The sequence below is a fragment of the Simochromis diagramma genome, unplaced genomic scaffold, assembly GCF_900408965.1.
Source record: "Simochromis diagramma unplaced genomic scaffold, fSimDia1.1 OVJJ01000304.1, whole genome shotgun sequence".
In the NCBI taxonomy this organism is placed as follows: Eukaryota; Metazoa; Chordata; class Actinopteri; order Cichliformes; family Cichlidae; genus Simochromis; species Simochromis diagramma.
Genome location: NW_024387030.1, coordinates 13,178,320 through 13,189,203, shown reverse-complemented (window position 1 = coordinate 13,189,203; position 10,884 = coordinate 13,178,320). Strand labels below are relative to the sequence as shown.

The 10,884-nt window shown below is 41.6% G+C and overlaps 1 protein-coding gene across 1 annotated transcript; it reads left to right on the top strand.

Annotated features, from left to right (window-relative positions):
- Positions 1 to 1,178: 1,178 nt before the first annotated feature.
- Positions 1,179 to 4,493, top strand: LOC120740520 (homeobox protein SIX6). The gene is made up of 2 exons (XM_040042946.1): positions 1,179 to 2,687; positions 3,676 to 4,493. The coding sequence occupies exons 1-2, from the start codon at positions 2,116 to 2,118 to the stop codon at positions 3,839 to 3,841; spliced, it is 738 nt and encodes a 245-aa protein (XP_039898880.1). The 5' UTR covers positions 1,179 to 2,115; the 3' UTR covers positions 3,842 to 4,493.
- The last annotated feature ends 6,391 nt before the right edge of the window (positions 4,494 to 10,884 follow it).

Genomic DNA, 10,884 nt, shown 5'->3' with positions numbered 1-10,884 from the left:
CAGGAATGAAATATTTACAGGAAGCTAAATATTTCAAGCCAGCACCTTGTCAGTCGCCCTCACAATTTATTTCCACTGCTTCTTCCGATTGCGGTCTTATTCTTTATTTACTGCCATTGGTGTTGTAGTATGGGTGAATGAGTGGCGACCCCGGTCAAATACAAGTTAAATAGTCCCAGTCTGTACATTGCTCCTCTTGCGTGCGCAATTTTTGAAAGATAACGTGGTGCATATTTTTGACAAATTAACTGATTGTGCTCATTATTATTATTATTTGATATAAAATGAAACAGCCAAAGACTGAACAGCTTCTTGTACAGAAGGCATTTCATAACCCCACATCAAGAGTCTATAATTCATGCAAAAACATCCCGAAGGGGATTTGGATCGAGCGTGTGGTGCGTGCGCGCACGTGCACGACAGAGAGAGGGAGAGAAAGAGAGAGGGAGGGGGTGGGGGGTATCTGTGAAAATGATATCAGGCTTTTCCGTCAGAATGAACTTTACTACTGTATCCAGCCATGAAATAATCTGACCTGACACTTCAAACCATCTGCGCTATCTATCCGCCCTCTTATTTACTAAATCAGCCTGTGCACAAAACGGAATGTGTCTGATACTAAAACCGAGTCGCCTGGCGGGGCCATGATAATCCTATATACACAAATATTTCTCTCCCTGCTTTGTTTTACAGCTATCACGAGCTGGACGGACGCAAACGCGTGCGCGCTGATGGAGGCTACTGTAAATTAAAAAAGAGAGAGGAAAAAATAACAACAAAAACAACAACAGCAACACAAAACTGAATAAAGGTACCTAAAGGCTGTCATCACACTTGCGACTGTTAAACAACAGCAAACATTTAGCCATTTGGAAGAAAAAAAGAAAAGAAAAGAAAAAAGGAGCATTTGTTCACGGGTTATTTAAAAGAGCGCGCTTCACCGGCGACACCTGATAATATTTTATTATGATTATTGTTAATAAAGATTTTGCAGCTGTTCAAGGTTGGCGGCAGATTTGAGGTCCTGTTGAAATGCTTTAATAAATACCGACAATCACACTTTATTTATATTTGTGCACTTGCACTGTGGCATAATTTTATATTAGACGTGCGAAAGGACAAAAATATATATTTTAAAAGGCAAAACAAGCATTTAAAATAAGGTATAGTGGCGCTTTATAAGATTCTTACAGGCGTACGATGGGCCGGCTTATGACGGAGGGTACATCACAGAAAGCATGGCAGCCTAGCAGGCCATGCTAAACACAACTACAAATGTGATGTGTCGAATTTAGCTTCCACGCCGTCTAATATTATCTGTTGTTATTTATTTATTTGTTTGTTTATTTATTACCTCAGGGCAGGGCAGGACGGGGCAGCCTATAGTCAGCGGGGATGTGTCATTTTGCTGCGTAAAGCCTGTTTCATAAAGGACTGAGCGTGTCTGTCTGCTCGGGCACTTCACTATATAGGACTCTTCCTTTAACACCGCCCGCCGCGCACAAAGGCGGAGGAGAGCACGGAGAGGCAGCTAAACGTTTGAAGACGCCAAGCAGAAAAGGTCAAAATGTTTATATTATTTTTGAAAAGGGTGGTGCTGAGTGCTCCTTTCCGCCTGATTGGCTGAACTTGACAGTGATTGACGTGCATCCATGGCAACCGGGCAGCCAATCTGCCAAGTCCAATAGGAAATCATCGGAGGGGGCTTGACTGTCTTTTTCTCTCCCCCCTCCTTAAAAATACATCTCAGCTCGGGCTTTAATTCTTTCGTACATTCAATCCCAGCATACCTTGAAAAATAGACTACACCGCCGCAGTGGCTTTAATTTTTCCCCTTGCACCTTCAGCCCTTTGCCTGCCAAGTTTGCCAAGCCCAGAGGATGCGGTAGCCGGCCCCCACGCAGCATTGTCCCTCCTCCGTGGCGTTTTTGGCGTGTGCGTTTTTTCACGGCTGGTCAGACGATTGGTTCGATAACTTTGGGATTGCCTTGTTTTCTGGGTTGTCTTGGATTGCCTCGGCGCACGGGAAGAAGAAGCAGAGGACTCGGCGCGGAGGAGAGAGAGAGAGAGAGAGAGGAGAAAGGAGGGGGAGAGGGAAACACGGGAGAAGCCTCCATGTTTCAGTTGCCCATCTTGAATTTCAGCCCCCAGCAGGTCGCCGGGGTCTGCGAGACTCTGGAGGAGAGCGGGGATGTCGAACGCCTGGGCCGCTTCCTCTGGTCGCTGCCCGTCGCGCCAGCGGCCTGCGAGGTCCTCAACAAGAACGAGTCGGTGCTCAGGGCCCGGGCTGTCGTCGCGTTCCACACTGGCAATTTCCGTGAACTCTACCATATCCTGGAGAACCACAAGTTCACCAAAGAGTCGCATACGAAGCTGCAGGCGCTGTGGCTCGAAGCGCACTACCAGGAGGCTGAGAAGCTGCGGGGCCGCCCGCTGGGACCGGTGGACAAATACAGGGTGCGGAAGAAGTTTCCCCTGCCCAGAACCATCTGGGATGGAGAGCAGAAAACCCACTGCTTCAAGGAGAGAACCCGGCACTTGTTAAGAGAGTGGTATTTGCAGGATCCCTATCCAAATCCCAGCAAAAAGAGGGAGCTTGCACAGGCTACTGGACTTACACCCACACAAGTAGGAAACTGGTTCAAAAATCGCAGACAAAGAGACAGAGCGGCGGCCGCGAAGAACAGGTGAGCTCCGTGCATAACCGTCACCGCCACAATCCTAATTTACGCGAACGCGTCAGAAACGAAACATACCCACACTCCATTACTGCCCATCAAGTGATTTGCCCTGCTTTCAGTTTAGTATACGTGCCTCTTTGGAGGCAATCAGCTCTGACATCAAATCATATTAAAGTCAAAATTATACCGTAATCCCGATTTTCTTCTTCTTCTTTTGTAATAAACGCCGCTTTCAGTGTCTGTGTTGAATCGCAGAAAATGGCCAACCAGCACAACCAAAAAATGGCAACGGGTTTCTCCGTGTTCTCCTGTCAGCAATGAATTATTTGGACTCTGAATAAACATTTGTATTATTTAAGTGTAATATTCCGACTGAAATTAAGTCGACCCTGCAACTACATTAATGGTATTTTATTAACAGTGACTCCAGTATTCTCCTGGTACTATTATTAGCAGTAATAATAACACAAACAACATAAATCTAATTGCTTTTACATGCAGTTTAACTGATGTCACGTTGTGCTTTCAAAGAACTATTTTCACCGGCTCTATCTGCCTGTTAGATGGTGGGTCGACTTACATAAGGTTATGTTTCATAAAGCCTTGTGTAAGCTAGACATTTACTACTGAGAATGACATTTGAAATTGTCCCATATCCAACAGTTATCCAAATAATATATTTGCTGTCTCCCTGTGGTACGTGGTAAAAATGTATCAATTATAAATTCACTAAGAAAAAAGTCAGATTTCACAGATTCCATTTAATATTTTTGTTTTGTTTTGTTTAAGCAAAAGTAGACATTTTTCTTATTCTGTATGTTTGTTTAGGATTTTTTATTTTTTTAATCTAATAAAAAAAATCTATTTTGTAAATAATCGATGTAAACAATATATTATATATGTTCTGTATATATTATATACTTATAGACAATAATTTTGATGATCCTCGAAATAGACGGGCTTTTATTGTCATGTCTCTTCTTCCTCTGCTCAGGCTCCAGCAGCAGGTCCTGTCCGGCGGCTCGGTTCGCTCCCTGGCGGACGAGGATGGCACCGTGGACCGCCTGGGGAACTCCTCCAGTCCTGAAGCCAGTCTGTCCAGCAAAGCAGCCGCCTCGGCCATCTCTATCACCTCCAGCGACAGTGAATGTGACATCTGACGGGCAGATCGAGGGCGTTAATGAATTAAAATGGGATACGAGTGAAAGACAATCCAATAAACAAGTCATAGTGCCTGCGTTGAGTTAAAAAAAAAAAAAGAACATACACACACATACACATACATACACACACAAACTAATATTTGACGGCTGCCAAAACATAAAGGGATCTGTGATCTGCTGCGGACTGCCCGTCCTTATCCTTTTAGGCCTATACTTTTGTTTGCGTTTTACCCACGTGCGGATAACTGAACTTAACACTTGGACGAAACACATTTCACGGACTAATAAGCCAACGCTTTCGAGATGAAACGTTAAAAAAAGAAGAAGAAAAAATAAGTAAAAGGAAAAAAAAGGAAAAAGGGATGAAGACATCCACACGCGCCTAACCTGCTGTTCTCTGTGGGTATTTCATGTTGAAAAGAACTGTGATATTTTTACTTTAAAGTTTTATAAATAATGTTTATTTGCCTATTTAAAACGATCTGCTCTGTCTCTTCGAATTTCATATTCATTTGCTTGGTGTTTTTAATACTTACCTTCTACACAGGTAAACCTGTTGAGCATGCGCGCTTTAGTGAACATGTGTTTCAGTAAAAAGAAAAAAACCCCGTAAAGATAACTTAATAAAAATAATTGTTGATTCAAGAGAGTTTAAAGTTCAGTCTTATTTCTTGGATTGTCGTGTGGATAGAGTAAGAGGAGAAAAAACAAAGTGTGAATAAAGCTGTAAAAATATGAACATTCATATGCTGTTATATAATAATCTTGGATTTTTTCGCTAAGACAAACGTTCTAGTGATATTCGTTTTGATACCTCGATGCTCGACTCCTTGACACGTTTCAGAGTGAGGCCTAATTGGCCGACATGCTTTGCGTCCTGTAATGCAGGGTGACAGCGAGAGGTCACGGAAAGGCCGGCTCACTAACCCGGATGATCTGCGGGAGAGACCATGGAGATCAAAACACAGCACAGATTGTGGACCTGGGCTTTACGCTGCACAGACGGCGCAGGAACAGGCTTCTTAAATCGTGCAAGTGTCCATTTTCCCAAGACATCGAGAATCAGACCGTACATGAGGCAAAGCAGTCTAGTAATTAACATAAACAGACAGCGACGATGAATTTAACACGGTGATACACACGTGCATCATGTTATCTTGACATATATGTGTTTGGACAACAGCTATATAGTTTGTAAGTTAGATGTGTGTGTGTGTGTGTGTGTGTGTGTGTGTGTGTGTGTGTGTGTGTGTGTGTGTGTGTGTGTGTGTGCGCGCGCGCGCAACTGAATCCTAATTTCATGTTCGGCAACCCTTCAGCTACAAAAAAGCTTTTTAACTATTTTATTTTATTTTATTTTATTTTATTTTATTTTATTTTATCTGCATAGCCTCTGCTGCCTTTGTGTTGCCCTGCTAGCAGAAGCGGGATGTGAGCACAGTGAGAAAATCCAGACTAAACCACAATGTCAGCCTTTCCAGCTGATGGGGCAACCACCTGGTTTCCTCCTATTTGCCATTAATTAGGCTACTGTAACTTATGAAGCACACAAAAGCCTTTCAGCTTGAACAAAACAGAAGCCAAACGTGTATGGTGAATTGGAGAGAGCGAACAAGTGAAGGGTACTAAATGGGGGTTCAGGGTGCTTCTTTTTATTTATTTATTTTTTTGCTCCTTCTTTTTCAATCTAGGAGGACAAAATAGCTAAATATTTCCGTTTCTATTGAGAATAAGGACAAGGGGGGACTACATGAAAAAAAGTCTTTCTCGCAGTCAATAAGGTTGTCAAACTGGTCAGCGGTAATCAGTGCTAATGATGGGTCTGGGGTCCCAGCGCAGACAAAAGGGGTCCTGCCGCTGTTTTGTGAGGAGAAGCGACCGCGGGTCGCTATCCAAAGAAAAGACTCCGCGAGGAGGGTTTGGGGCGCAGAATCACAACTTCTCCTGTGTGTGTGTGTGTGTGTGTGTGTGTGTGTGTGTGTGTGTGTGTGTGTGTGTGTGTGTGTGTGTGTGTGTGTGTGCGTGTGTGTGTGTGTGTCCTCGCTCTCTACGGGGTGAACTCATGGCTCGGCCTATAAATAGGATGTAATCACTATTTTATTGTCTTTATTTGTGACTAGCCCGCACATAGACGCAGTGCGGTGATTATTCTGCGATGAAGTTCTGAATTAAGCAATTTAACGAAGTTTTTTTTTTTTTTTTTTTTTTTTGCTAAATGAAGCAAAGTGACGTCTTTTAACTTAGAAAACTTGTATTTGTCAGAGAAGAATATTTACCGGTGCTTCAGCTTTAAAATATTTTTTAACAAGTTAAGGATAAGTGGCGCGGAGACTCTTTGAGCTGTGGGTGTGATATGTGATGAAGGGCAGGCAGCAGCCTTGGTTATGTGTGTTTACTGTGATTGAATCTATCAGCGTCCTTCCGTGCAGACACTCTGGAGTGCAGCATTGTTTATCTATAAGCAGGACTACATATCAAAGCTGTGTGTGATTGAATTGGATCCCCATTATAACCTACTTATTATAATTGTATGTATATACGTAAATGCGTCCTGGACGTTTCCTTTGGTTGATAAATAGAATTTCATTCGTGTTTTCCTTCAGGCATAAAACGCAAGATGCTCAACAGTCTCCTCTCACGGTGTACCAAACTGTGATGGATGAGGCAGGAACGCTTAAAGATAAATGTTTGTTTTGTTTTGAGTTTTTCACCTTAAATTTGTGAAAGATCCAAATTTTGTCTCCTTCACTGTCCGAAAACCCATCATATTACGTTTTATTATGCATGCCCACATTTCCCCCCACTCAGATCAATACGAAATGCAAATTAATGTTTCCATCAGGTGATAAAATAAATATAATACCCACGAGAGCATCTGCACGGAGGGTCTTTCACCTGGAGTATCCCCTGAAGCTGGTGTTTGATTAAAGCCCATTTAGCGTCTTGATAACGCAATAAAGTTAACGCGAGAGATCTGACTGCAGAGGTGATATTCCTGGTAGAGCTCTGTAGGCTTAGACAGAAAAAGAAACATCCTGATAGTTTGCTGGAGTACATCTGGACACCTGCTGCATCCAAGCAATACCCACAGGCTGTCTGTGAATGTAAGGCATTGATTGGATCCTCGGAGTTTAGCACATTGTTCCACTGATGCATTAAAATATGTGCCATAAATTTGAAATATGCTGATTTTTACACTCTGAGGAGCTCTGGAGTTTCCAGCAATGGAAATAAAAGTAGACCACTTAAATCCTGCACAATTTTGAGGTAATCTTCCTTCTTCTCTGCTTCTTTTTGGCGGTGAATGTACTTTTTATTCCGCTGCATTTAGCATCATCGTAGATTCTGATTATTATGCCATGAGGGAACTCGGCTAATAGGTACACCTGTGCAATCTAATACAATACAGTTTGCATGATGCGAAATGACTGTTCTGCTCCTTGGTTTCATTTGCACTGCAGACTTCGCCAAAGATGTTTTAATTAACGTGTAGTTTTGTGTGACGTATACAGATCCTTTACTTAAGTAAAAGTACAGATAACAAACAATGAAATACTCCACTACTTAAGAAAAAGTATTACCAGCAAAGTACCAGCTATTTAAAGCTTGAGAATGAAAAGTATGCAGTGTGCGGAAATATTTGCGTTTCGTTTATGTGTATACGTTGCATTTTACCGCTGTGGGTGTATCATTTGATCATTTTGCAACAAAAAGTCAGCTTTCATCTGCTCAGAAAATTATTTCTGTTGTTTTTATTAGACTCTATTTTCCACTTGATCCAAAATTGGTTAAAGCATTTCACCCTTCCGTTAACCACAATCTTTTTTTTTCCAGAATCACCAAATTTGGAGATAGGCGGTTTGCCTATCTCCAGTATCTTGACACACACACACACACACACACACACACACACACACACACACACACACACACAAATAGTAATTGTAACCCAGTGATATTACCAGTGTGTAAAAGGGGTCACTATGCACGAAGCGTGCTGCAGGGTATTAATTAACTATTTCTAAATAATAATAATAATAATAATAATAATAATAATAATAATAATTTTGATTCACCGGTATTGGACTTGTGGCATAAACTGAATATTTTCCTTGTCAGCACATCTCCTGAATTGGTCGAGGTCACTCAGCAGGGGAAATGTGCCCTTTTCAGCGGGGCTTTTGTCCTCCGCCCTCTTCGTTTTTCTATCAAAAACCGCACCCCAGCAACTTAAAAAAAATACAAAACAAAAACCCCAAAACAAACAAACAAAAAATTCATCTTGCTTGTTGTTTACAAGGTTTCACTGCGCGATCTTTAAAAAAAATCGCCATCAAAAATAGTTTATTTGGTTGAGGAAAGCGGACGTTTTTTTTCTGTCGGCTCATTGTGCAAAAGGCCATGAATTTGTATCCAAATAATTCATTTAAAGCCGTTCCTTTCCCCCAAGTTGTTTCCAACCTTGGGAATGTAACTACTTCCACTTATTTGTGTTTGCTTGTTAAGGTGTTTTTCTTCCCATCTGAGAGGTTTTCATTTCAAACAATGGCAAACAATGTGTTTGCGCGCTGTGGAGATGTTTCACTCTGTGGGGGCTTCACAGCACAATCGTCTTCAAAGGGTACTGAAAATGGAAAAGTGCGTGCCAGTGACGCCCCCTGGCGGTGGTGTTTTACTACAGCAAAAAGGTGTCGCCGGTGGGGATGAAAATACTCAATCCAGTTAAGTTTTGTAGTTTTTGTATTTTTTCCTTTCACAAAGGTGGTTAAACTTACAGGGTTTATTCCCCCCCTTTTATTTAATCTCCTTACATAAAACGTAATAAATAAATAAATTCCCAAATATTGAAAATCATGCGGATTCACTACTTTAAAGCATATTCCAATTGCTTCAAGTAGTCCTGAATGAAAACAGGATCTGAAAACACAAATGGAAGTGCATACATGCTTTATATGCTGTCTGTTTGATTATGTTTTGTTTTTTTCTAAACCATGTGCCCACGCAGGTATCACGGTATCTTTTCTTCACGCAATCTAAACGGAAGAAATGTCAGATCTTTTCATCCAGTCTAGTGTTCTTAATTTCAAATCGTTTCGAGCGATCAAATTTGCAGCTGATAGCCAAATAATATTAAAGAGCATCACATTTGTTATTGCAGGTGTCAAGAGATCCATAATACTACTGAGGAGGGCACCAGTGTCTTCAGTAGAAGCTATCCTGATTTGATTTTAAAGCCCGTTGTTGACCTAACGCATATTTATCTCTGCAAATGCCAAATTTAAAGTCAAATATACTCAATCAGATTTAAATGATAAGAGCTGATTTCCTGTGAATGGATGCGCTCAGCCTCCGAATCGAAAGGGAAGTGCTGCAGGAGACTTTCAGCACCACGGACAGAGACGAGGCTCTGCACCTGCAGCACACTCTCCAACCACCTCATCAATCAGTCGTTCTGTAATTATCCACCTCTTTGATACAGATGATATTGTTGGGGGATGATATCATTATTCACAACAAAAGAAAATCCTTTCAAAAAAAGCTTCAGACAACGCTACAAAAACTTTACATGCCGACTGTACCCTCTTATGGGCTGCAGCTGCTGTAGAGACACACATTTATAGTTTGAAGTTTAAGTTTGAAACAAAGGTCTTGTTTGGACTAATTTCCAGTGATTCTCGGTAAATTAGTTCTTTGGATCGAACGCAGGGCGTCTGTAATAGCCTCGGAACTCAGAAAAAGTCTCCAAATCCACCACACAGTAGCATCATAACTGCACCAATTTTAAGGACCTTCTGTATAGGTCGAGCACTCATTGATCAGCCGTTCTTTGCAGGTTGTAGGTTACAGCGCTGTAAGTTTAACACACATTGATTGGACACGTTTCGTTTTTGCTTCTAATCATCTGTTCAGCCTCCGAGGCGCGCTTGGATCAATCGGCCAATCTCAAACGTCGCTGCTCACTTTGGAGACCGATATTGGAGACCGGTTATTATAAGTGGTTTTTGTTTTCGGAGATGCTGGGAATAGAAATAAGATGACTGCATGAGCAGAAAACACGCCGTCTATCCCATCGCTATGCTTACCCTCCTGGAGATGGAGCTGCTGTTTGTGGGTGGAGGTCAGACGGCCTTCAAGCACGTGGCTGTGGCTCTGAGAGAGGCTGGGCAGCGTTTAAGGAGCCAAGAAGAGTCCATTACTCTGGTGACACTGTAGAGCAGGGGTGGACAATGAATTCCCTCAAAGGGCAACATGAGAAACTGGGACTGTTATTGAGGGCCCACCAGTAAGCTAAACTGAAATCTGCTGAATATTAATTTAATCTCTTTAAAGGCTTTTTGGTCCAGCCCTCCACAACAGTCCCAATCCCTCATGTGGTCCCTTGGGGGAAATTAATTGGTGCAGGGATTCAAATATTTCTTCAAATGTTGTTTTTTGTTTGACTCAGTAAGTAGCCCCAGGGCAAAAAAACAACCCCCCCCCCCCTTTTTTTTTCTTTTTACATTGAAAGCAGAAAAAAGTGAACCCAGTGAAATTACTGGCTAATATTACACTCTCATTGTTTGGTGAAACAAGAGTAGGACACAGCTATGGATGATAATATTATTATAATATTTATCATTATTGTCGTCCACGCTACAAGTTAAGGGATCCACCTCGCTTTACACTGTGTCAGTGGTGCATATATTTAAAACTACAGTAATTATTCTGCACAAAACACACAGTCAGAATACTCAGTTATTAACCAGAGCCAATAATGTGGCCACAGATGCTCCAAGACAGTAAGTACAGTAAATAACTAAAGTAACTTAAAAAATACAATAAAGAAAGAGTTACAAAATATAACAAAATAGCCCTAATAAACACAAATAGCTCTAATTATAACTATCCTACTTAAATATATGTAGTTCACACTGAGGTGGCCTGTAGCACTGATGAGAGTGTGGGGTATAAAGCCCAGTTTTCCTATTTGTAAAACAGTTCTTGTTGACATACAGTTGATAACAGGATTCAGCTATAATGACTCGTTACACATCATGGGC

Coding starts and splice junctions, on each gene's coding strand:
- LOC120740520 (XM_040042946.1), top strand. CDS start 2,116: ATGTTTCAGTTGCCCATCTTGAATTTCAGCCCCCAGCAGGTCGCCGGG. Junction 2,688..3,675: donor GCGGCGGCCGCGAAGAACAG/GTGAGCTCCGTG, acceptor TCCTCTGCTCAG/GCTCCAGCAGCAGGTCCTGT.